The 26371-nt window shown below is 33.7% G+C and overlaps 5 protein-coding genes and 1 pseudogene across 6 annotated transcripts; 4 read left to right on the top strand and 2 right to left on the bottom strand.

Annotated features, from left to right (window-relative positions):
- The first annotated feature begins 1148 nt into the window (after nt 1-1148).
- LOC140957303 (uncharacterized) lies at nt 1149-5748 on the top strand (annotated as a pseudogene).
- A 1580-nt stretch (nt 5749-7328) lies between these two features.
- Nucleotides 7329-8229, top strand: LOC140957176 (uncharacterized). Its single transcript, XM_073414309.1, has 2 exons — nt 7329-7593; nt 7873-8229. Exons 1-2 carry the CDS (start codon nt 7432-7434, stop codon nt 7990-7992), a joined length of 282 nt encoding a protein of 93 aa, XP_073270410.1. The 5' UTR covers nt 7329-7431; the 3' UTR covers nt 7993-8229.
- Nucleotides 8230-8371: 142 nt separating this feature from the next.
- LOC140957301 (uncharacterized) lies at nt 8372-12014 on the top strand. Its single transcript, XM_073414498.1, has 4 exons — nt 8372-10429; nt 10572-10710; nt 11038-11091; nt 11267-12014. The coding sequence occupies exons 1-4, from the start codon at nt 10161-10163 to the stop codon at nt 11864-11866; spliced, it is 1062 nt and encodes a 353-aa protein (XP_073270599.1). The 5' UTR covers nt 8372-10160; the 3' UTR covers nt 11867-12014.
- A 91-nt stretch (nt 12015-12105) lies between these two features.
- LOC140957300 (CBL-interacting serine/threonine-protein kinase 10-like) lies at nt 12106-16037 on the bottom strand. Of its 2 annotated transcripts, none has more exons than XM_073414496.1 (2): nt 15881-16037; nt 12106-13974 (listed from the first exon to the last, which is right to left on the bottom strand). In XM_073414496.1, exon 2 carries the CDS (start codon nt 13657-13659, stop codon nt 12367-12369), a length of 1293 nt encoding a protein of 430 aa, XP_073270597.1. In that variant the 5' UTR covers nt 13660-13974; nt 15881-16037; the 3' UTR covers nt 12106-12366. The 2 variants fall into 2 exon arrangements, with proteins under 2 accessions (XP_073270597.1, XP_073270598.1); XM_073414497.1 differs by having other exon boundaries at nt 12106-13665; nt 15881-16036.
- Nucleotides 16038-20591: 4554 nt separating this feature from the next.
- LOC140957302 (LOB domain-containing protein 15-like) lies at nt 20592-22053 on the top strand. Its single transcript, XM_073414499.1, has 3 exons — nt 20592-20766; nt 20906-21143; nt 21374-22053. Exons 1-3 carry the CDS (start codon nt 20753-20755, stop codon nt 21791-21793), a joined length of 672 nt encoding a protein of 223 aa, XP_073270600.1. The 5' UTR covers nt 20592-20752; the 3' UTR covers nt 21794-22053.
- Nucleotides 22054-22883: 830 nt separating this feature from the next.
- LOC140956626 (peroxidase 4-like) lies at nt 22884-24759 on the bottom strand. Its single transcript, XM_073413451.1, has 4 exons — nt 24447-24759; nt 24141-24332; nt 23707-23875; nt 22884-23543 (listed from the first exon to the last, which is right to left on the bottom strand). Exons 1-4 carry the CDS (start codon nt 24681-24683, stop codon nt 23149-23151), a joined length of 993 nt encoding a protein of 330 aa, XP_073269552.1. The 5' UTR covers nt 24684-24759; the 3' UTR covers nt 22884-23148.
- Between the last annotated feature and the right edge of the window lie 1612 nt (nt 24760-26371).

Raw genomic sequence — 26371 nt, 5'->3', positions numbered from 1 at the left:
GGTTTTGGATTTGTACAATGAAATTAAAAGCAAATATATCTTCATAATCTTTGTATGCGATTTTATTTGTATGTTTTAAACGTAGTTTTTTAGTTAGATAATCTTGTTTAAGACTGTCAAGTTGAGTAATGTATTATAATATCGAATTATGAATGGTCCTTTGGTTGTGCTTTGTCATAATGCCAGCTGTAATTCGAAATAAAAATTTTGATTATTGAAATATTTTATAATTTTGATATTTCAAACATATAATGGAGTTTTAAATTGACTTGATATCATTTAAAATCAAGTTTTTAACAGTTTCTTAATATGAAATAGCTTTATGTCTACGCATTCTTAATTTTTTTTTAAAAAAAAAAATATTTGAGTGGTAATCAATTCCATTTTTTGCAAGAACTGTGGTTGGATTTTGTTCGTGCGTCGTTGTTAATAGGGCAGGGACGGTGCCGCTCATTTTGACCTTCAATAACTTTTGAGGGGGGGAACCTTCAAAGGGTCAAAAGAACATTCTGGAATTGCTTGTTTAAATGAAGTATTAATTGGCCATATATATCTCTACTTACATTTTGAAAAACAAGAATCTGGAGTGAAAACTAACTTCGTATTTTCTTTATTTCAGAGTACACGTATGTTATGATTCTAAATTATAAAGATATAATGTGACTGTTTGTATTATTGACAAGATTTGAGTATAGATTCGAGAATTGCTTATCTCGTGGAAAGAAAATACAAAGAAACAAATAAATCTATCTAAATAAATTAAGAAAATTACCTGTAATCAAGTAGGGTCGAATATGAGACCAACAAATTTTAGAACCTCGACATTAACCATTAGATCAAAACTTCATCAATAATTAACTTCGTATTTTCAAGTGAACTTTCAAAACTAAACTTAAAACTAAGAAGATAGAAAAAAATAACAGTAAGAAGAATTTTAAAAACTTATCACAAATTATATTTTATTTAATTATTTTAATTACCATTTCTACACATTTTACTAAAATTTTATTTTTAGTAATTAAATATATTAAGTATACATGAATTTGCTACATAAATTTTTAAATATATATAATATCGTTAAAAGCTATATAAATTTTCAAATGGACTATCAAAATTATTTGAAATTTTTTCAACCTATGTCCAGCAAATTCATTTTCTTCTTTTTTAGGGAAAAAAAAGTAGTAGTGAAACTAATGTTGAATCAACGGCAGGCCCAATTCGGCGTATTACATACAAACGACGTCGTCTCCCTCAATGATTTGCCCGCCGGCCTGCATACTGGAGGTCGGTTCAGCAAACATCTACTGAGCATGGATTCAAAAGGTATTCTTTCCTTCTATTTCTCAATGAATTTTCAAAGGTTTTCTATGCTCACCGATGATAAGCTTATATAAATGTCCAGATTTTTCTCAGTTTCGTGTTTCTGCTTTGATTTTTTACTTTATTTGCGTTCCAGTGTAAAGAGCGCATGAAATGTGGCTATAAATGGGTTTCAGCATTCGTGTTTTTATTGGTATTGCGAATTTCTGAGCAATGCCTGTAGAAAGATGTTCAATTAGGGGCACTGCTAATAAAGTTCATAGGAAATCGAAAGTTGCTGCTGGAAGACCAGGAGGGTCGAGTGATTGTGTTAGAGCTCTAGAGCTTAAGAAAAAGGGAAGTAAAAAGGTGCAAGTAGAGTCAATAATAATGGCGAGGGCAGCTGAAGTAAACAATAGAGAATGTAATTTTACTCTATATGTCTGTTGGCTGTATCATAACCATTCAATAATGTGCATTTTTGTAACTATTTCCTATCTTAATGTTTGCTCATACTTTTTAAAGTTGTTTGTAAAAGTCTTGGTCCTATACTAGTGGAGATCAGCAACATGCACCTCTCATCCCCATAGTGCAAATTCACCAACAAGCATATTGTATTTATAACTCTCCATATTATCATTTCAATGTCAAGATAAACTCCCTCTCCTAATTTTCTGTCTTTATATTATCCAGGTGACAGTGAACAGAAGAAACAGCAGGCAGCAAACATTGATGTTGAAATGTCAAATAATGCAAAGTTTCGTGCCATTTGTCCTAGCTTCTCTATCTTTTCCTCTGTGGAAGACAATGTAATTGACCTCGTCTTGAATGCTTGATAAGTATATCATCTTCAAAAGATATTGTTTTCTAAAATCTTTGGTCGGGCTAAGATTTCTTTTATATCGTTTTCCAGTTACTTGGTCGTAGACGGGAGATTGAATTTAGGAGGGCAGGATACAACACCAAGCTTTCTGCCCCTTTAGATAACATTCCTTTCTCAAAGAAAGGGAGAGGATCGAAGTACCGGTATGCACATATATCTTCTACATTCTCCTTTTAAATTTCGGTTTGGCGAACCTTGGCATATAGTCTCAATGTAGATTTTTTTTTCAAGCATGAAACTGTAGGTGCTCATTGAAGATGAGAGATTGAGACAAAATGCAGATGCATCATATCCTTGCAATATTGTGTATACCTATTACAATGCCCTATAGATCATGTCTTTTACCACTTTATCATTTGCTAGAAGAATTAAGCTATGTAGTTTGGTGCAAACTTAGGATCTTGGAGTCAATGATGTACAGATTATAAATCTAATTTTGATGGAGATGCCGTAATTGCGCCATATTTTCTCAGTTTTCGAGGATAAGCATCCTGATATAAATAATATACTCTAATGACTGCCAGTCAATAACATTGAGCCTAAAATCAACAAAATCTTCTCCATCATTTGAAAATTTACTTTTATAGGTGGTGGGTACTAGCTATTTTATAGGTGTTTCGTAATAAATTAGAATTCTTTGCTGCGGCCAAGATTTCATCGTCATTTCCATCCCCTGATCTTCCAGAGATTGCATTTGCGGGTAAGACTGTTTAATCTTCTAACCAGAGTCAGATGACGAATTCTTTCTACATATTGCGAACTAATGCTCGAGGCGAGTGATATACGTGCTGTTTGCTCGATACTGTGTTTCGTGATTTGGTTGCTTCTTTTGTTCATGCTTCATTTATTAATTTGAATCTCAATGTGGAAAATTTGGGGGAAAATGTTTTATTTTTACTGGTTTTAGAGGCAAACATGAAATTGTTTACTTTCCCATTGTTTACTTGTATTGTAATCCTTCTAGCGATATAGATTTGTTACGAGTGTGGGGTTAACAAATGTACTTTGGATTTGAATCTGTTTAGGGCGGTCAAACGTGGGAAAATCATCTTTGCTTAATACACTTACCAGGCAACGGGGTGTTATACGGACATCAGACAAGCCCAGACTTACTCAGGCTGCATGTGTTGTACAGCTGAATCAAAAGTATGTTGGTTATGCATATGTTTTAACATACTCTTTTGTAGACTATTAATTTTTTCAAACTTGGACCGAAGCTCTCGCTAGTGGACTTAACTGGATACGGGTTTGATTATGCTAAAGATGAAGTGAAAGAATCTTGGGAGGAACTTGTGAGTCTGAAACTGCGTGTTAAGAGTTTGTTTATGTCTTTCTCTTCATCTGTTTACCTTTGTTAATTTGGCATCATCATTCTTCAGTTGCTGATATTATGTCACGTGCATTTGTAAATAGCATCGTGTCATGGAAAATGTAACGTCTTTTCTTCCTATTAAATAAGTTAAGTGAGGTTTGCATAATGCAATACTTATTCTTACTGGCATATAAAGAAAAAGGAAGCTGCCCGTCTCTGGAACGAGTAGTGGCCTATTGATCTCAACTTGCCATGGCTTGATGTCAATCTGTATTGATAATTTACTGGTGTATTCATATCATATTAAATTCTTTACTTGCGTTTGATAATGTTGAATTAACAAGTTAAATTGTGTCACATCTATTGGTTGTTTAGGAAATTTCAACTGGAATTCTGAACCAGATGTAACATGGCAATCTGAAGACTAAGTGGTCTTTGATTAAATTATTTTTCTTGAGTTGACTCGCATGTTAAACTAGATTACGAACAACTTCGGAAGTGTACTTGCTGTGATTGTGTCTTTGGTGTTTATCTGAGGATACTTATCTGTTTTCCTTATGAATGCAACTTTTTGTGTTTACAAGAATAATATTTGGATTCCGTTTCACTGTTTCATATATTGTATGTTCATAACACCCACAATGCACATTTGCAGGTGAAAGAATATGTTACCACCCGTGTTAGTCTGAAGCGAGTGTGCCTTCTTGTTGACACAAAATGGGGTATGAAACCAAGGGATCATGAGCTCATCCAATTGATGGAAAGGTAGGTATATAATATGTGATGATGCCTGCATGGATATGGTGTACTGTTGCATATGTTTTTGAATGTGGTTGATTTATTTACTTTTTTTTTTCAAAAATAAGTATAATTATAATTTTATAAATAATTGGATTTTAATTTCTAGACTTGAAAGACTGGGGCTCCCAGTAGCCTTCCTCTTAATATTTTGCCTCATATATGTTATCCTGGTTTATTCTTGTTGGAGAGGCTTGAGTCTATTTTATGCGTTAACTTGCAGGTCACAAACCAATATCAAATTGTTTTAACAAAGACAGATTTAGTTTTCCCAGCTACAGTGGCACGACGAGCAATGCAAATTGAAGAGGTAGTACACATCTTTTGCATTTAATTGAAATCTCAGTAAATATTTATTTCCATACTGAAGCTACAACATTTCTCGTCTACAGAGCCTCAAAGCAAGCCAGTCTGTGACTCAACCCTTTGTATGTTCAATTAGTTAGCCTAATACGGTGACATGCTTGAACTGCAAATGATGGTTAGCTCAAGCACTGGAGCTGGCATCAGAAGTTTAAGGACAGTACTTGCCAATGTTGGTCGGTTCATGAAGCGCTAAAAGTTGTTTCTTGATCAGGTATGTGTACACAAATTAAGTCTAAATTAGTGAAGTTGGTTGATCGTGAGCCCAGTCCAACTCCAATTATCATGTCAATTGGTCTGGACCCCCTAAGCGGGATTAGTTTTTATAAGCTTTGTTTTACTAGGCTGGTCTAAGTTTTAATAGGACCCCAACCACCTAACCTGTTGACTGCCTTACTTGGTAGTTATTATGAAAACCATATCTTATCTATGTGAGCATAAGAGCGATGGTTCATTCATGTTGCAACAGTGCTGTGGTCGAGTCGGCATGGACCGTCTCTATGTGATCTAACGTCGACCTGCGATTCTTGTGACTCAAATTTGATTGGTTGAGCGAATACATTTCAAAATTCAAATAGAACAAATACTTCTTTTCATATAACATCGTTATCTAGTTTTTTTAAGCCTGTTTATTAAAGCTTACCGGATTGAATCCTTGCCTCAAAAATTAAGATTGCTCAACTCCAACTTGTTGACAATGTCATTTTACAAGATTGGTTCAACTCCGATTGTCTTTTTTATCTGTTTTGTTAGGATTAGGAAAAAATGCAGTGGGTTTTGACAACTGAGTACTGTTTTGGATTCTCATTCTTGCATAGAAAATATATAATTATCCAATCCTTTGTCTATTTCAATGTTTGAAAATTAAAATAATATAAATGGCGCATCCGTAGCTGTGAAAAGATAACTCTTGAAACTTGAATTTGTCAAAATTCAAAAAATACTTAATACGACGAGAGAGAATATAAGGAGAATTGTCCAACTACTATATATTTTTTTTTGGTTGCTTTTTTCATTATTGTCCAACAACTTTTTGATATGATCCAGAACAACCCGATAAAGGGGTTTGAAACTTTGACTTATTCTTCACAGCATTAACTATATGTACCGCTCAAATTAAAATCAAATATTAAAAATAAAAGCTATCAATTTAACGTGTTGAAATGTAACGGGTTGACTTCTAAAAATTACGTGCATAAAAATATACACGAACACGAGGTTCCGAATGCTGAATAATTTTTTTTTTCCCTTGAGGGATTTATTGTTTATTAGCCATTTATTGAAAACGTAAAAGAGGGCCCGAATGATACACTTCGCACGTAAGCCATCGATTTCGATAATTAATTAATACCTCATATTTGTAACACTCCAGTAAACGCGACTTTCTAAAATTACAATTACGTTTACTGGGACAAACAATAATGCGGACCCTCTGTTACATTTTTTGCTTATAATTTGTAAATTTCGAGTAAGATGTATGATGTCATGCTATATTTTGATCAAGTATAGGAACTGGAGAATATAAATAAAAAATGAAAAATAGATTAATGACTGCTAGTTATGGTTAGAATGTAATCAAACAAAGTAGAGTTCGATTAGAAATAAGTTCATGGAGTTTGATAAAGTGGAGTTTTACAAATTTGAATTTGAGCTCCATCTCGATTTAAAAAAAAACGAAGTAATTTGAGCTTGTTAATGAGACGTTAACCATATGGTATTACTTCATGGTCACGTCCAATGATTTTTTTTTAATTCTCATATATGAATGAGGTCGACATGATAAATCATAGAGTTAGAATAAACATAGATTGTTGGATTAAAAAAAAAACAATAACATTTAGGCATAAAATGATACGTTTGACTCGAATTTTACAATAATTAAAATAAAAAATTAACTATCTGTTACCCCCAAATCGGAGATGAGTCCGGCTCACTCTCGATAGCCCAGAAAAGCAGGGGCTCAATATTCAGAAGATCATCAGTCTTCTCGCGCGAAGTTGGTAGGAGAGCATGCGAGTGGTCATCTCGGTCGGCCTCCTAGACGCCCGGGAACATGACACAGGAAGTTGTGGTCGACTCAGGTGCCGAACTCACGTGCCAACCTCCCAGATGATGATATCTCGCCGATCGAAAATGTCTCGGCTGAGCCGGGCCGAGCTCCTGCAAGGTCCAGACTTCAAACGGGCTGTTACCTAGGAAAATTCCCACTCAAACATTAACGCGTAGTCCATAGAAATCAAGCCCAAAAGAGTAAGGCCCATTAAAGAGCTAACCAAATCTCACTCTTTCAGCACACACATTACTCTCTCAGTTTTCTGTTCTCTGACTTGAGCGTCGGAGGTGCTACGCCGGAACAACCTTTCAGCCCCCTTCTAACGTTCTTGTTTGTGCTTCCAAATATCGAAAGTCCGATCTGAACTCTCAAGTGAAGAATCGACCTCCCAACTACCATCTCGGATTTCAGCAACATCACTGTCCATTCGATTTGGACCAGCAAAATGGTTGTTATCCGCTGCACCCCTACATGTTATTATAATAATAATATTATTTTTCTTATTAGTATTATATTAATTGCGAACATAGAATTAGGCATAAAGCACGTAATAATTGTAATAAATAATAATATAAGATACATATGGAAATTTTAGTCAAATAGCATAAAACCACCCAACCCACCAAGCTTCTCCACCACTGACAAAATTCATATTCTTTTCTTCACCTAATCATTTCATTTCTTCCTCAACGGAGAGAGAGAGAGGCAGGGAGGGAGGAGAAAATGTGTCCCCTCAGAATTATTCTCATCTTCCTCTCCGCCACCCTGGCCGGATTCCTCGTACTCCGAGGCCTCAAATCGCCGCCAGATCAAACTGACGACGTCGTTGCTTCCTCTGCCGAAGAAGAAATTGCCTCCAAGAACACCGTTTCCCCTTCTTCCAGGGTAATGTTATGATCATTGTGATGGTTTTATTTTTTCCGTTCAGTTCATTCCAGTTCGAACGTTTTCAAGGTTGAATTTTAATTGTCAGGAAGCCGACGAACTACTTGGATTGGTTTAATTTTAATGTGTGTCTAGTTCGGGAAAAATCGTGTTCTGTTTTTTTCGTTATGCTGAATTAAATTGAACTTTCTTCTCATTGAGTACTTATTTTGTATAGAAGGAAAAGAAACGATGAATTTTAGCTACGATGATTCTGATATTTATAAAATGTGATTGCAGTTCTGTACGGTCGTAGGGAAGGGGTTTTGGACTTGTGTGGATATGGCAAGCGGCAGATATCTGTGGAGGAATTTAGTTTCTTCATCTTCTCCATCAGAAGGAAAGCTTCGTGCTGATTAACTCGGTCCATGATGCGTTATAGGCCATTCTTTCCACTCTGTTTGTTTGGGTCATTTTCTTGTATTTTTTACCTGTCATGTTAGATTTGGTTTGACGCAATGCAATCTGCGTTACAATCATTTTGATTGCGAGTTTTATGCATGATTTTCTAAAGGTGGGTGCAGCGTGTTGTAGTACTTCTGTGCTGAAATAGTTCCTTCATCCTTGTATTGATGATTGGTATTACCTTGTTGTTAAGATTCTTTCTTTCTTCTGCCTTAACTTCGTTGTTTCACTTGAAAAATGTACTTCAATTTGAGTGTTTATTTGCACAAAGGTAAGTTTTGGTGGGTTTTGTATTCAATTATGGTTGCTGTATACGGTTCTTTATGGTCTTTCTTCTAATTACATGTTTTCGTTTTGCAAATTAAAGTTGTCTTCTGTTCGAAGATCTTTTTACATTTATTTCCATAAAAAAGGTGAGTCAGATGACGCAAGACTCTTTTACCGTGCTTGCTATACCCCCCATTTTTACTTTGATCCATATTACCTGTGGGGGCTCGGTGACGATAATTTGTGTGTATGTCTAATTTGAATTGTTGTGAATGACTCGTGTTCTGATGTTTACTTGTCATCAGATTATAATGGATCAAAGTGCTGGTCCCATTTGCACAAGTTCTTTTAGAAACTTCTGGTTGGATATGGATGAAAGTGCTGCATGATCACAGTTTGATTTGTTATTCATTAGTCATGCTTTGTGCTGTACTCTCAATATACCATCACTCTGTCTAATAAATAGCCGGTAGAACTTGGTTTGATTGTCTTTTTTGCATTAGAAGTATGTAATAGGGAACTACATCATGAGTGCCAATTGCTGTTCTTTTATGACTTTCCCTTTTCCATTGGTCAGCAAGTTTTAACCATTGACCTGTTATGCTTGTCTATTAATATATATGGTTTAGTTCAATGCCCATTGCCAAAAAATTCAGTATAATAAATGTGTTGGTTTAACCTGTCAATTGGCTTGCTTTGAAATTGACATGGCATACAGGTGTTTCCTGTTACTTCCTCCATCTTTCTTTAAATGAGGAACAGTATTTAATGCTTCTTATTTACAGTAATAAGCTTCGGTAGTTAGCTGGAGGCATTGTGTGATGTTTAAGTTCAACATTTTCTGAATCTTAAATTTTCCCTGTTTTTGGTTCCTATTCAGGCATCTGTAGCCTTAGATCTACGGCCTTTGCATTTATTAAGGTATTTGGTTAGTTTGGTTCTTGCAAGTGAGGGATTTCCACTGGCTTTAAAACACTGTGCTTTATTGGTATGGATGAATAAATGTATGGCTTTTTCCTTGATTCTTTTTGTGACAGAAGATTTCATTAATATTTGGGGTTCCTTTTGCTTGCTTGCTTGCTTGCATGTTGTTTATTCCTTCTTTTCTACTGTTGAATGCATTCCATTCCCCCCCCCCCCCCCCCTCCTCCTACTTAATTTCTTGTAAATAGCTGTACTAATCCGTATGTTTGATTTGAAAACATTTGGAACAATCTCAGAGCAGCTGATATGATATTTGTTCTATTGTTCTTTTTTAATGCCTACACTTAGCTGTAAATATGGTGGGGTTGAAAGGGGGCGAATCTCCTAGTTGAAAAAAATTCTCTGTATCAAGTGAAAACATTTCAAATTTTATGCATTTTTTCTATAAATTATAAAAAAAACCCTCCCAAAGTAGACAATTTGATTTTATCGTTGTTTGTACTTTTGATGGGTTTTTTCAATTATTGTTTTAGCCTTTTTTTTATATCAGATTCTATTCAGATTTGGGGAAAAAATACCTTATTTCTTGTTTTATGTAATGAGTGATAAACACAATATAAATAAATTAAATACAATTTAGTATATGTATGTCATCAAGCGAATGTGAATCTGAGAACAATCCGCCACCCGTTTTTCACAAAAAAGTGAAAAACCATATTTCCAATCCCAAGAATATCGAGGGGACATAATGCTTGAAAACCCATTAAATAAAATTCCTGGGAAAAAAAATTTGTAATGGTAAACCCAAGCAAGAAATATTCTATCTGACTGTGATCGAAAAGGAAACTGGGCTGCAAATGTCACAGCCCAGTTAGCTTCACCATAAGCCCACTAACAGCTTAAAATAATACTAATAAATATAAATAATAATAATGAAGAAAAAAAAACTACGAATCACAACGGTCATTTTCTGCTGTGGAATTGAGGTTAATCCATTCGATCAGAAAACAATAGACAATTGTAAAGAAAGAAAGTGTGAGATGAGGAGAAGGAAAGTGACAAAGGAGACCCAACAAACCCTAATTTCATCTCAGGAGAGTGGCGAAATTGATGGAGTGGGAAAAGGAAAAGGGGGGAGATTCGTTGCATGTTATCTGCTGACGTCTCTCAGTCCCAGATTCAAAGGCCACACGTACATAGGGTATACTGTTGGATTGTTAGATGGAACTAAAGTACTTGATTTACTGCAATGATCGGGTTTAGGATCATTTTGTTTATTGAAGTGATTATGTTTGATCAGAACAGTGGAAAACTGCCAAATTTTTCGTGGCGTGATTTTGCAGATTTACTGTGAATCCACGGCGGAGAATCAGGCAGCACAACGGTGAAATCGGGAGCGGTGCTTGGCGTACCAAGAAGAAACGCCCCTGGGAGATGGTGCTGTGCATCTATGGCTTCCCTACAAATGTTGCTGCTCTTCAGGTTATTTTTTTAAGAGCAGGAAATAGAGGCGGTGCCATTTTTTAGCTACTCGTTTTTGTGAAATTATTTATTTATCAATAGTAAATTTTCATTAATTTTAAGCCTGTTCGTGTTTTAGAAAATGTATCGTTCTTAATTTTTATAGTTAAGAAACCAGAAATCCTGCTGTCCTGATTACCTTGTAAAAGTGTTATGCTGGGAAGGTAATTTTAGATTAGTGATACGAAACATAACAAATACGGCAGGGTCTTGTGAAATTTGCCGTGATGGTTTTGTATTTTGGCCGTAAATAATTGAAGATGGATTGTGTTTGATTGGAGCTTGCAGTTTGAATGGGCATGGCAACATCCAGTGGAATCTGTAGCCGTACGATCAGCTGCTGCAAGTTTCAAATCCCTTTCTGGAATTGCCAAAAAAGATTAAATTGGCCTACACTATGCTCTCACTTCCAGCGTGGAACAGGTATGTCAAACTTTGTATAGATGGACTGGTTATTGATTCTTTCTGATGTGATTCTTCATATGTTCCTATTTTCTTTCTTTGTTCTGTGTTTCAGCTTGAATCTTGCTATAAACTTCTTCTCCACAAAGTACAGAAACCATACATCTGGTTGTCCAACTTTGCCTCAGCAAATGCGAACACAGAATTGTACATGGATGAGTTGCCCTGTTACAATGGGAGCAATACAGGGGTGACTGATGATTTGAGTTCCGACGACGACTGTGATTTAAATGACGTTTTGCACGAATCAACACAAGAATCTATAGAAGCAGCAAGAAAAGCAAGTGATTCTCCAAGCATTCTTGGTGGTTTCGAAGAAACTTTTCTAAGACATATCAGTGAAAAAGATGATACAAGCCATGAGTTTACTGGTTGTTCAAAGGAAAATTGGATAGGGATAAAGAACTTACAGCATAGCAGAGAAGAAGATCAAAGGCAGTCATCACCTCCTAATCGAGTAGAATCTTCATTTGTCACCAGCTTCTGTAATATTGTCAGTTACAGTTATGTTGAAGACGAGCAAATACTACCTGTATCAGTGGAAGAGTTGGACAAGAAACAGTCGACAACAACCTTTGTTGCTTGTAAAGATCAACTCACAATCAAGAAGAAAGTCGAGGTTATAGCTATTTTTACACCCCGCCTTGCCATATGATCGGTTCAGGCGGTAAGAAGAGAAAGGCAGTTGCATATCCTGAGATAATCGACTTGACAAAGTCTCCCATGTATTAACGTGAGGAATCTGTGTTATCCAAATGAATGACAATTTGAACCTCGATATTTTGAAAGTAGGTGTATAATTAGATCCCATCGTTTCCTAGAACCAGACTAAGGTAAAAACTTGCACAAATATAGCTTAAGAATTTTAAAAAATTGCACGAAACAAACCAATTTTGTAATGATAAAAATAGTAGGCAGTTAGAATATATTGCATTTCTAAATGATAGTGTGTCCCAAAAATTGAAGAAGCACTCGGGTAAGGTTAAACGAAGAATTTCTTTCTACAAACATTTTTAGCCTCCGCAAAATCAGTTTATTAAAAGAACAAACAAACTATGCCAGGTATTTGAATGAAGTTAGACTAGGAAATTCAGTCAAAATGAGTGATTCAATGTATTTGAAAGGAAATATACTCCAGGCGGTTCACCGTCCGTGTCAAGTACAAACAATTTCTTGCAGACGAGGTCTGATAACTTCATCCAATAACTTATGATATTCAGAGGTATCTCCATTTGTTTTCCTCACTTCCACCATATGAAACGCTGGGGCGACCCCAAATATCTCCGCTTCTATCCATAAAATTCCATTCCTACCTTCCTTCGTTGCCTCAAACTTGAACAATCCCTCGTCCTTTTTACTTATCTTCATCTTTGAACGTTTGGCAATTTCTTCCAGCATAGAGACAATAACAGATGCAGGTTTCGAGGAAAAGAATCGGGCTTTTGAACAAGGCTCCTCAAACAATCTGGAAACATCAAATCCATCTGATAATGATATTATGTCAAACGCATTTAGGTTTGTAAGCCTCGGATTTCCTTCCAAAGCACCACCATTTTCGTGCTGAAATGAAGCCATGGCATTTCTATCTGATGAATTAGTTGTACTACTCTCTGCATTGTAAGTTCTTGATTTCATGCTTAACCCTCGCCTAAACCAAGCATTTTCCTTGATTCTTGCTATTGTAATTCGACTTTCCGGATTTGGATCCAGTATTCTTGTAAGTAACTTGCGTACTTCAGGTTGAAACCAACTCGGGAACCTGAATTTCCCTTTCCCAATTTTTCTGTACATCTCCATCAAATTAGAATCATAGAACGGAAGAAAACCGGCCAATAAAACATAAAGAATCACCCCACACGACCAAACATCAGCTTTGGCCCCATCATAACCTTTCCTGTTTATTACTTCAGGAGAAACATAGGCAGGAGTTCCACACGTGGTATGAAGGAGCCCGTCTAGGCGTTTTGATTCAGCAAGGGCACTCAAACCAAAATCTGAAACTTTCAGATTTTCGTTCTCGTCTAATAATATGTTTTCAGGTTTTAAATCCCGATGGTAGACAGCCCTGCTATGGCAGAAATCAACTGCATTTATTAACTGCTGAAAATATTTTCGTGCAACATCTTCCTGTAATTTTCCCTTAACCACCTTGTTGAACAGCTCGCCACCTTTAGCATACTCCATCACAAAATAAATCTTGGTTTTTGTAGCCAAAACTTCATAAAGAAAAATAATATTTGGATGTCTCACCAATCTCATGATGGATATTTCCTGTATAATTTGAGCAGCATTCCCGATTCTCATGACCTTCTCCTTGTCTATCACTTTAATAGCAACACTTTGCCCAGTCTGGTAACTCCTAGCATAATAAACTTTTGCAAATGCACCCTGACCTAACAATCTCCCTAACTCGTATCTTTGCATCAATACCCCACTCTTGCTATCCATAATAATCTGTAAGAATTGTTAAAAGTCACCATCCAAGGTTCACATATATGTTGGCTAGACCATTCATTCAGTCCTAAATAAGGTAACAATGGTTATATCCTGGAGCTACACTCTCATCCAGAAACAAAAATGTGGAAACTCATTCAAGGCCAAAATCTTGGAACTGAAGAGTTTCCCATAATGCAATAACATTTTTTGCCACCACCTGTTTTTTTTAACATTGAAGACTGCAATGGAATACTGGAATTTTAGGCCCAAAAATGAGAAACTTCAGTGACAAAAGGTCAATTTATCGGAGAGAAATGAGGCGTAATCCTGTTTGAAGAAATAACAATTATAAATATACACAGTAAAAGAAAAGAAAGATGCATAACATGGTAGAATGACAGCATACTATGGCAAACAAAATTCAGCCCTTGGTTACTGCTATTTGAGGACATCACAGAGTTGATAGGACTAGAAAGCTATCACCTCGGCTAAATTGCTATACTCTTAGTCAACATGATTCAATGTATATTAGACATATATAGGTAAATTGCAATGCTCTTAGCCTAACATATACATACAGGATAACATAAATTTTGTAATATCTTTTAGCAGTATGTCACTATCAGTGAGCAAAAAGGTATAGCAGATGTCATTAATGATATGTGTATAAGAAAAACAAGAGGAATAAAAGGGATAGCTAACATGACAGATTCCACTTCCAGTACATCAAACAGGTTATAATAAGCTCAGTTGAGATACCAACCCAGAATTTTCTGTGGAATGAATTGCTTAAATGGGTCGTATTAACCTAAAAGTAATGGCATACAATATCACCGACTTCAGATGAAGTTCTTATACATCCATCGTCAGAGTATCATCATTAAAATCAGGGATAAAAATCCAACACGGGCAGAGTTTCCTCCTGAAGGTCGTGTATACTCGTAATTTATGAAAATTTAACCCATCAAACACCCTAAAAGCCTGGATTAATCATGCAACGAACCCATGACTGGCGAAACATCTGATATCCATGGTTTTACAAGCTTGATTTATTTCAATTTCCATTTTTGTTTAATCTAAATAACAACGGGCTGATCACCAAGTTTCATAATTGATCGATCCTATGTATTTTCCAATCTAGATGCTTACTTCACACGCGTTGCGTGTGTCATGAATATATGGGGCTAATATATTAAACATTCATGATATTACAACACCATGACACCAAAACATTTTGTACTTGAATCATGAAAGGCAGTGAATTCCAAAACTTAAATAAATCTGTCAAACTCAATTTGTTACTTTACATGATATAAGTTTTGATCATAAAAAATAATATTCTTTTGAAGCCGTAATATCATCTCATGCGAAATAATGATAAATTTCAATGTAAAAGAAGTAAACAGATAGTCAAATGATTGTCCAAAAAATATCAGAATATCATCAAAATAAAATTTATTGAATATAAAAACCTCAAATTTGTCTTCTAAATTCATCTAATAAATTGATAAAAAAAACAATTAAAGCTGTATTTATCTTTAGACATTTTATGCATAAGTTAAACTATCTCTATTCTAGCATAATAAGAAAATATTCATTTTATTGAATCATACCTAAGTACAACATAAACATACAAAATAAATAGAACAATATATTAAAGTGTGCTATAAAAAATAGAGATGACGTAACAAAATGTAAACTGCTGCAAAAATTTCGCTAAATACATGGCAAATGAAGTAGAAATTGTCAAACTCCTTTCATTTGCCAAAAAAACCAAAATATTGTGAGTAGATCACTTGACAAAAATGAAGAATACAAATTGGCAAACTCCTGTGTATTTTGCAATCTGGATGCTTACTTCAGATAAATTCCTAGAACTAAATTGATGCAACTTGACCCAAACTGAAAATTTCTTGACATTCCAACTTCTAAATGATTGAACAGGGCAACACTACAACTAGAAAAACGATTGTAGAGAAGTCAAAACGACAGAAAAGTGGTGGGGAAAAAAACACACCCCCACACAGGTAAATTCTTCATGAATTACCAAGAAAATATTCAAAATCCATTCACAAAAGGTTAGTGAACGGGTAGTATATGCAGCTAATTCATTGTTTCAGAACAAAGAAGAATAACCACACACACAATAAAGAACCAAATCGCAACAGATTATATTTTTGCTCGACAAATTTCATTCCACAACTAATTTAGGGAAATGGGGTTCGCTAATTACCTCTGAAATGACCCAGAATGAGTTCGATCAATCGAGAGACGGAGCTTCCAGTTTGTTGCGAGGTGGAGGGCCGGACATTAATTAAAACAAAACAAATTGTGGCTTTGTGGTTGCCTCTCACGGTATTCGTTACTTTTCATCTTTTCAAAAGAACGTAAAAAAACGACCTTTGCCTGCTCACTAATTTTTTTTTTCGATTTCGAAAATATCCGATTTTATATTTCCAGCCAAAAAAATCCAATATAATATTTTTAAACATTGTCTGGGATAATTAGGATTATATATTTTTCTTTGTTTATTTTTCAACTTTTGGAAGAAGCCAAAGAACCATTGGAGCTATAACGGCTAAAGGCTAAGAGCTGCCATTTTTCAGGTGTGTTTTCACTTTTAATACATAATATCTATTACATGTTTTAAACCAGTATTCCATTTTAAAAAAATAAAAATTTATATTTGATTCTTTGCTAATAGTCCTCGGTATTTTTTTTAATCATGTTTCGATCGTTGTTGTCAAAAATGTCACAACTCGATAATACGATATTTTTTATTTAAAAAAAATGCTACGTTTTAGTTTAGCGTACGAGTGAAACCCCATTATCATGTTTAACATGCTTAACTTCTGAAATTAGATGACTATCATCCTCTTCAATTTGTCCTCACTTGGCTTTTTCAAGAAGATCCATGGAAATGGCCAAATTCAAGTCAACTCATATTGTTGGATTTGAAATAATATATATTGGGTTGGGTTGTGTGTTATTGAACTTTTCATTTTGTGTGAATGAAAATTGGACAACAAAATAGTAAGTAAATGGTATAAATTAAAGTTGGTATGTGTGAGTTTATATTGAGTTACACTTTTTATCAAAGTATAACATTGACCAATTACAAAGCTTTCTCACGCACACCTGCGTAGGTGTGCAAATCAAGGGTCCGGTTTGTACTTGAAATGCCTAACTTGTGACCGAGCGCAACATGTGTGCGATGAATGTCGGATCGATCAAAGCAAAAATCACTCATATAAGCTGCCCATCATTGACTGTCTAGATAGATCTCGTGCACCTATAAATAGATATGTCCAGAGTCCTCAAAACATACAACAAATCTGTCATTCATTTTTCTCGTTTACTTCTGTTACCTCAGTTTCCGTGAAAAAGTTCATGTATTTTTTCAGTTTGTCGATGTAATATCTTTGTGTTAGATTACTACAGACTTAGCCATTGTATCTTGAAAACAGTTATATGTCTTGATCATCGGAGCACTATCGAATACGACAAATCTGTTTTAAAGAAATTGTACTTATTACATGTTTCTGTTTATTTTCCAATTTTCATTCCATTTTATTTACTCGTGATTAACAATTTTTTCTATGCTATTTAATCTTTCTACATAATTGTCCACATTTTCTTTTGTGTTTAAATTTTATCTAACACTCACGACATCACAATTTAATGTATATTTTACATAATCTCACTATTTCGCATTCTTATTTTCTCACCGATGAGTTTACGTGATTTATCAAATCAAATATTTAAAATATTTTGGAGACAAATTTATGAAAATAATCTATTACTACTATTATTATTATTTTAATTTATATATTTGAACTTATAAAAGTATAGACGACATCATATGTTACATAACTATCTAATATAAATAAAAATCACACATGATAAATACTTTTAAGAAGTATAAAAACTTTTTTTTAAAAAATCGTTTACAGTAATGTAAATGTGTATCAAATCTCGACAAATCTATTTTTAAATTCCAAAAATATCTTGATCTCTAGTATTTATATGACACCTTAAAAAAATTTGATATTACAATATATTTTTTATTTCCTAAATTGTTTTATAATAGCTATATAATAAAGTTCATTTTTGATATTAAAAATACCAATATATACACTACATATCTCTTACTATTCATTAAATTTGGGCATAATAGAGGTTTGTTTTTCTTTTTTAATTCATTATTACAAAATTACAGTATAGTCGTTCGCTAATTTTCACAATTATGTTATTGTCTCATTTAAATATAATGAAAATAAATTTAAATATTTAAAAAATATCTGTCATTAATTTTTACAATTATTATATAATTTTTTATTTAAATATAAATGAAATAATTATATAAAAATTTATACAAGACTCACTTAGTAATAATTATATAAAAATTTATGCAAGACTCACTTAGTAATTAATTTAAATACAAGGTATATACATTATACCACCATTTAAGTACAAAACCTGGGCCCGGCCCACATAGAAATGGACAATGTCAGGTATTAAACTAATATAGGCCGACCCTTGTTCCTAACCAGTCCACCGCCAGCACGATGTCGGCTGATCGGCGGCAGACCACACTCAATGCAATTTGTTTGCCCCTATCTAACTAATATTTACTTCCTGTTCTTTTTATGGTATAATATAATAATTTTTTTATTTATTTTTTGAGCATTTTTATGGTAAATAAGTTTCGGAAAGACTTGCAACCATTTTTGAATAAATTAAACAAAGATATAATAAATAAAAGTTGTTTTTCAATTCTATGTGATGTGTATTTAATTTTTTTATTTTATGATATTAAGGCATAGTTTGATACACATGATAGGATAAACACGTGATATATAATATAATGATAAGTTAAGGATAAATAAGATGTAGTATATTATATTTAATGTTTAATATGATTTTAATAAGATTGATTAAATTTATGTATTAGATTATAATGACAAAATTAACCTTACCATAAAAAATTTATTTTTCATTATTATCGAGATCATGCACTTGCATATCTCAATTCTTAAATTACGATATATATATGCGTGTATGTATATATATGTTTATAAATAAATTCTTTATCAAATAATCTTATATATTTTAAATTTTTAATTTGATGTGTCCAATACGTTAGTTCGTTTTTCATTTTTTTTATATTTATTTTATTTATATTTTACATTTTAATATTTTTTTTATTGTCTCATGAGTATATAATTTGATTATGGATATTTTAAAATAAATTATTGGCGAAATTTTGAAATATCTCAAGTTTAGTAAATAGTGTAGATTAATTTTAATACTAAATATTTAGTTTTAAATTTTAATAATAAAAATATATTTTTAAAATTATATAAATTATGTATGTCCTAATACAATATCAATAGCAATTTTTTTCGAAGGAATATCTAAAATTAATTTAAATCCCAATGTTTGAGAAATGTGGGCAATAATGTCATTTCATAGAATTTATTATTTATCATGTAGATATCCCTACACATTAGAGGGATGTCTTCTCCATAGTGAACCACCATTATCACAGGCCCATCCAATTTTTATGGGCTATTAAAAAGTGAGCCAAACATGGGATGAAGGATGATAAGTTATTAATCATTTAGTTATCAAGTGTACCAAACTATGCCTAAGGTTATTAAAAGTTTTAAGACTATATGTTGATTTTAAAATTTGAAAATGCATTATGTCACAATATAATGTAATGATAGATTTTTTTTTTTGTGCTAATGATGAAAAGTTATTGTTGAGTGCAATAATTGTCTTTATTTGGTAGAGCGATTAAACCGTGGTGCTTGAGCTGCTTTGCAGTTTAAAACATTTGAGTTGTTTCATTACCATCAGCTATAGCTTTTGGTAAAGCGGCAATCGCTCGGTCCTACAATTGGTATCAGAGTCGATGTCACGGGTTCGATTTTCATTGATTGCAAGGAGTGCAATTATTGGGAATGAGATTGTTGAGTGCAATAATTGTCCATGCTTGGTAGAGCGATCGAACCCTGTTGCTTGAGCTGTGCAGTTTAAAATGTTAGAGTTGGACTATTACCACCAACTATATCTTTTGGTAAAACGGCAAACGCTCGGTCCTACGGTTATATTTTAAAAAATGATGATATATGTGAATGTGAAACTGAGACAAAAAAAAATGTTTCCGAGTTAAAACCAAAAAATTAATACTATATAATTACTGGCTTTTATTTGTTTAGATTAGAATATTAGAAATAGATTATTAATTATTGATAATTATTTATTTCTGCTCTGTTCATCGTGGCGTGGCGATTAAATAATCAAAATATGAATTAATATAGTACATTTGAGGTCAAACATGACAAGGAAATATTGGTATATACCACACTCTTCAACTTTTATTTATTATTATTTAATATATTTTTCAGCTTGAAAACGTCACTGCCGAATTCAACGTGTGAAGCAATTAATACAAGTAGTAGATTTCAGTCCAAAAGTCAACAAGTGCTACATCTCACACGTGGTATAGCTTTCAATAAGCTGGCATTATTTTAATATATTTGTAAGTTTGAGAGACGATTTCATGAGACGGGTTAAATTTATACATATTTATAATTAAAAAAATAATTTTTATATAAAAATAATATTTTTTTCATGGGTGATTCAAATATAATATTCATCTCATAAAATTGATATTTGAGACTGTGTTTTGTATATTTTAATTTTAATAAATATTCAACACTGGTCTCTGTACCGTGTTGCATTGTAATGCTACACTGTCATGTTAATTTAATTTAATACTTATTTAAAAATTATGAAACTTTTTATATATATNGAGTCGTATTTTGTGAGACAGATATCTTATTTGGATAGTCTCACAGATAAATATTCGTGAGACACCTACTCATAAAAAAAAGGTAGTAGTATATATTTTGGTAAATGTTTTACTTGTGGAAACCCTTGAAAATTCTTACCAAGAACATTGACCTATTTTCCCCTAATTAATGGAGGAGAATCAACATTCCTCTCTTAAGCACTTCCCTTGTTCCCCATTCGTGCTTCCTCTACCTCTTTTCCTCGAGTCTTAGTCTTGATCAGCAACATTAATTTTACTTGAATGTCCAGAGAAAGGTAAACCCTTTTATTTTCATCTCTTAGAAAAGCCCGAAACCCCATTATTCTTGTTTTGTCTCCGCGAAACTCTTTAATTTTATCCATTGTTGACTTAACTTTTGTGTCTTCCGAAACGTCATTTTTCTTGTCTAATTAGGGTGGAAGGGTTTGACGAGACTGGCAAGAAGTTGAAGACGGAGAGTAACAGTAGTTCGGTGATGGGAAAGAGACAGATGATGCTAAACACAACAACTCCATGCGCAGCTTGTAAGCTTTTGCGAAGAAGATGCGCCGAAGAATGCCCATTTTCGCCTTATTTTTCCCCGCATGAACCCCAGAAATTTGCTGCTGTTCACAAAGTCTTTGGAGCCAGTAACGTTTCCAAGATGCTCATGGTAATATTAATATTCTTCACTTTCCAGTCAACTCCCACATCTCTATATTCAGATATATGTTCTTTGAAACGATGCCGATCGCAACTATAAAACCCCATTTGATTGGATGGTATGTGAATTTATTGTAGAAAAATAAGGTTTTAGATCGATCAAGAATAGCCAAGAATCTTGACAGATCTAGGTATCATGTGTTTTGATATTTTAATTCTTCTCGTTTGATTCATAATTAGGAGGTGCCAGAGTCGCAAAGAGCCGATGCTGCGAACTGCTTAGTTTATGAAGCTAATGTGAGGCTTAGAGATCCGGTTTATGGATGCATGGGTGCGATTTCAGCATTGCAACAGCAGGTCCAAAATTTACAAGCTCAACTTAATGCCATCAGGGCTGAGATAATAACATACAGATATAGAGAAGCTGCAAATAACATCATTAATGCATCTAACGATCATGCCTCCGTGTTGGCTGTTTCCGTGGCTGAGCTGCCACAAGCTCCGCCAACTCCAACCCTTTCTCCAGCAGCTCCAACCCCACAGCCACCTCCGTCAGTAGTCGTTTCCTCGTCTTCTTCTGCTCCGTCTATGTACACCTCTCCTACTAACACTGCGAGCTACAACAGCATTTCCAACAATCGTGTACCTTACTTTGATTGAGTTATTGCAATAATCAATCGGCATTAAATATATGGTTTGTGCGAATTAAAGGACTAATATTTGGTTTCAAGATCACTAATGATATCATCGGAATCAATCAAATCTTTTGTTGTACCAAATCCTCACACATAGATAGCCAGTTTTTTCTAATATTTGTTCTGTTGAAAGATTCTAATTTCTTTCGCCGAAGTTTCTTCGAAGAATGGGTGTAAGTTGACTTTGTGGAGGTAGAGTAGGTAGATGTATTAATATTTAGTTTATATGTTTGTTGCTCTTATTTTTTTTCATTCCTCTCAATAATTTTTGAAATTATTTTAGTGACGATCGAGATGTGTAAATCAAAATATTGAAGGATTGAAGATGGGAAAGCATCATGTAATTAAATAATAAAAAAGAGAAATGTTTCATATAAAATATATGATAATATATATAACATCTTAATTTATATTCTCAATGGCCTGCCTAATTGAAAATGTCCATGGATTTCAATTTCTTGAAAATGGTTTGTACATAAAGGAATGGTGGTTGCACGTGCATGGGATCGTGAGCTTTGACTGGGTAATAATTAAAGTATCTCCAAACATGTTAGTTTGTGCCATTTAAGGAGCTGAGTAGTTTAAGGCATACTAGAAATCAATTAGGAGACAAAAGGTATTATGATTGTGCTGCCCAATGCTGTAATTCTAATATTTCATAACACCAGAAATTTATGTAATCATTTAAATAATCATCCTTTAATTTCCTATATTTTCAAAAGAATATCATTTTGATTCCTCCAAATCCTGTTAAGAGTTAAGGCAACTATTACATGCGCAAGTGAGATTTCTAGAAAATTTAAAAACAGAAAATAATATTTTTGGTTTTGTGGGTTTTGATCTATTAAAATTTCAAATTTTGATTTCAATACATTAACATTTTTATGGGTTTTCGACCATATTTCATTGGGAAAATGACATCAGAAATTACTGACTTATCTGATGTGAAGTCAAAAATTAGATCAAAATAACAAAAAAATTAAAGTTAATGTACCAAAACTAAAATTGAATAAGTTAGTGGATTAAAAAAAAATCGTCCAAAAAGATATACTAGATCAAATTAAATGGGATTCATTCAGATTCCATGTAGCATTAAAAGTGAACACAAGTACATGAGCACATATATAGTTCCCGAATAAGGAAAAATTGAAATTCAGCAAAGATACAAGCATGTTTTGAGTATAATTCGACATCATGAATATGTGAAGATCAAATAACCAAAAGGACCAACGCTTAGAAATGAAAAATGACTCGTCGTGCAAGTCTTTATTATTTGAAATAGTTTCTTCTCAATATATAAGATCAATTCCGAATTGCTAATTAATTAACCCTCCTACAATTCTTCCTTATCTGGCTGTTTGATCCTCCAGTAAGAGGACTGATGTCACCCATTCTTATCATTGCTGCAACAAAATCATCGTTAAAAGCTTTAGGGTTCTTGCTATATGTTTCGACAAGCGAATCGGTGGATCCACCGTTGTAGAGTATTTGGTCAGAATGCAAGAGTCCTTTCTTCACCAGAAGAAGTTGGTAGTAATCGTTGTCAAATGTTGTTGGTGTTTTAAGGTCGAGAGGGGCCAAGTTGTTGTCTCCAACCCCATTCCGACTAGGGCAATTGGCTTGTCTTGTTCTTGCAAAGGATGGATCAATGTTGGTTTCGTTGTATATCCTGTTTCTAAACGATGTACATCTTGCTTGTCCAATGGTGTGTGCTCCTGCTTATCAAAAATCAAACATATATATAATCAAATTTGATATCCATAACATCAGAATATGTCATTGATATATATAATTCTATTATAAATATAAATCTATATGTATATATATAATAGAGCTAGCCTAGGATCGAATGGATGTACATTTACGCGATGCACGTACCCGACAAGACTACCATATCCTTTGCTGAGAGACCCCTAGCTTGGAATCTATTGACGAGGTTGGAAAGAGTAGAAGTGGGGGGAGGAATCACACCGCTGTTCGCAGATGAAAGGCTTGCTGTTAAGGAATCCCTTCTTCCGACTTTAACGTCCCAATTCGGTCCTCCGAGCTGCGAAATTAACGACATTAATATACATATTGTATGTACATGTCGTCATTTATTATTTGACAATTCTAGAATGGATGATATAAAATTCATAGATTTTATCAAACGATTAGATATGAACATGCATGAAATATATTCGTGCATGCATGGCAGTAGTCATCATCTATTTCATACGAGTCAATCGACGAGTGAGTACTGTGTTTGTGTATGTATAAGTTTTTCATTATCAACACTTTTACATATCGTTTGGCAAAATGAAATTACTCACCAGTACAACAGAATCTCTCGCGGCGATAGCGAGAATATCGGCACATGAGACGACCCCAGGACACACAGACTCGACCTTGGACTTGATATCATCAATTACGTTGAAACCCCTCACTGAGTTAATGTTTGGAACAGCAGTTTTCTCCCCAGTGAAAGAAGATGTGTCATCCAGAAGTATCGATCCATCGCACCCCTATCGATATTAGTAGCATTTTAGGAATTGAATTATGTAACAATTTGAATTTATTCGAATTATAACACATATGTGTGTGTGTGTGTGCGCGCTTGCTTGGAATAGCAAATATACTTGGACAAAGCAATCATGGAAGTGCAGGCGGAGAATTGAGGCACCCATGCGACGTTCCTTTGCCACGGCGGACTTAACCACCGATTCCACCACGTCGAACACCTTCGGACATGATTTTGTGTAATAACCAGTTGACAGTTGAGCGGAGACGCCTCCCACTGAAAATGCAGATATGACGACTAACCAACATATTGTGGTAATATTAAAAAGCATTATTACTGAAGAAAAGGAAACCATTTTGAATTCTTCTCTCAAAACAAGAGTAAAAGTTTGAAAAAGGGATAATATTAATTGGATGAATGATTTGTGAATTTTGATAAGCTATTTATAGAGTTCAAATGTAGCTCGACAAAACTTGTTTTGAAAAAAATAATAAGTGTTGGGTTTCAAATAATTCCAGTTTAAATTGCCTCAGTCAATCGCGCGACTAGTAAAATTTTTGAATCCTTCAATGCTGCAATTATTTTGGAGGGGGCAGGTTACCTAATTATGCATGCATGCCAAAATCCATTTGACTAATTGCTCACAAATGTAGAAAAGAAAACAAATTTTGGATTTGATTAGTGACTTTTATATTTTATTATAATAAATAAACTAACGATCCAGCAGGGGAAAAAAAATAAAAGGATAGCGTGAAATGAGTTAGACGAGGAAGTTGAATATAAAAGAGATCGGGGCAGGTTGAAGTTTTGTCAAAATTGAGTTAGTCTAGGCATGCATAACATATATAGTAACATGCGCATATGAAGCCAAAATATCATTATAAAGCCATGCGGGATTCGAATATTTACTTCCAAAATTATATCAAGAACCGAATTAGATGTGCGAGTTAGATACTTTCATAGGGTTTCTAAGATTATTGTAGGTATTTCATAGAGCTATCAAAACAGGTCATGTATGTCGTTTCCACCGGTGGCGGAGCCATCTTATATGACACCGGGGCTAGCCATCTTATAAGACACCAGAGCTTTAGCCCCCGTGGTCCAATTTTTTTTAAAAAAAATTATATGTAAATTTTGAATTAATTTGATATTAGCTCGGGTAGATCAATTTAAAATATTAAAAAATTATAGAGTTTAAAATTCTAGCTCGAGTAGAGCCATATTCCTGACTTCGCCACTGGTTTCAACCCGTCGTACTATGAAAAATAAGCGGATTATATTGAGTTACTATTTTATTGGATTGTTTAAAGACGGGTCTAAATGAGACAGCTTGTTCATGAGGATATAGCACCGGAAGTTACAAAATTAGTCATCGTTAATTTTGTTCTAAAAGGTAATGGGAACGAAAAAAATAATATATATGTTTATTTCATATTTTCAAAGTCCAAACAAAACCACACCACAGAGTAGAATAATTAGCTTTTAATTATTTATGATATTATATTACTCAATATTATTCATTCTATATTTAACTTATAACAACAAATAAACAAAACCTAATTTCATTAGTTTTAGTTTTACAAACATTATTAATACAAAGTGGAAACAATTTTGCCCCATTTTCAAAATGATAATAATAAATTAATTGTGCATTTAAAAAACTTATATATCGTAAATGAAGTTGTTAAAGAATTAAAAAAAATGATTATTCCATTATCTATTCATTAATATGTTAATTTATATTATTAATCTTCTAATCCTGTCAAATTCCAATCCTAGCTATATCATTTAAAACATTTTCATTTTTTCCATCAACTTATCCATCTCAATACCTGTTCATTGTCATGTATGAGAGAGTTTGGTTCTTGTCGTTGTTCAATTTGTTGGCTCCAATTAATTGTTTTGATTTTTTTATTTGACTTGATTATGTTCATTTTTCTCCAATTATTTTGAAGTTTCTTCAATTCAGACATTTTGACGTTAAGTTCAGTGGATGATGCAATTTTTAGCAGATGCTTTTTTTTTTTATATATATATATATAT

The sequence above is a fragment of the Primulina huaijiensis genome, chromosome 14, assembly GCF_012295235.1.
Source record: "Primulina huaijiensis isolate GDHJ02 chromosome 14, ASM1229523v2, whole genome shotgun sequence".
Taxonomy (NCBI): domain Eukaryota; kingdom Viridiplantae; phylum Streptophyta; class Magnoliopsida; order Lamiales; family Gesneriaceae; genus Primulina; species Primulina huaijiensis.
Note: the sequence above shows the minus strand (reverse complement) of the source record. Positions and strands in the feature narration are given on the sequence as shown.

Excerpts from the sequence above, each read along its gene's own strand:
- LOC140957176 (XM_073414309.1), top strand. The coding sequence starts at position 7,432 with ATGTGTCCCCTCAGAATTATTCTCATCTTCCTCTCCGCCACCCTGGCC. Across the intron at positions 7,594-7,872 it reads CCGTTTCCCCTTCTTCCAGG|TTCTGTACGGTCGTAGGGAA; the intron begins GTAATGTTATGA and ends ATGTGATTGCAG.
- LOC140956626 (XM_073413451.1), bottom strand. The coding sequence starts at position 24,683 with ATGGTTTCCTTTTCTTCAGTAATAATGCTTTTTAATATTACCACAATA. Across the intron at positions 23,876-24,140 it reads CGAGAGATTCTGTTGTACTG|CTCGGAGGACCGAATTGGGA; the intron begins GTGAGTAATTTC and ends TTAATTTCGCAG. Across the intron at positions 23,544-23,706 it reads GGATATGGTAGTCTTGTCGG|GAGCACACACCATTGGACAA; the intron begins GTACGTGCATCG and ends TTTGATAAGCAG.
- LOC140957302 (XM_073414499.1), top strand. Across the intron at positions 21,144-21,373 it reads ACGTTTCCAAGATGCTCATG|GAGGTGCCAGAGTCGCAAAG; the intron begins GTAATATTAATA and ends ATTCATAATTAG.
- LOC140957301 (XM_073414498.1), top strand. The coding sequence starts at position 10,161 with ATGAAGAAAAAAAAACTACGAATCACAACGGTCATTTTCTGCTGTGGA. Across the intron at positions 10,430-10,571 it reads AAAGGCCACACGTACATAGG|ATTTACTGTGAATCCACGGC; the intron begins GTATACTGTTGG and ends GTGATTTTGCAG. Across the intron at positions 11,092-11,266 it reads TAGCCGTACGATCAGCTGCT|CTTGAATCTTGCTATAAACT; the intron begins GCAAGTTTCAAA and ends TCTGTGTTTCAG.
- LOC140957300 (XM_073414496.1), bottom strand. The coding sequence starts at position 13,659 with ATGGATAGCAAGAGTGGGGTATTGATGCAAAGATACGAGTTAGGGAGA.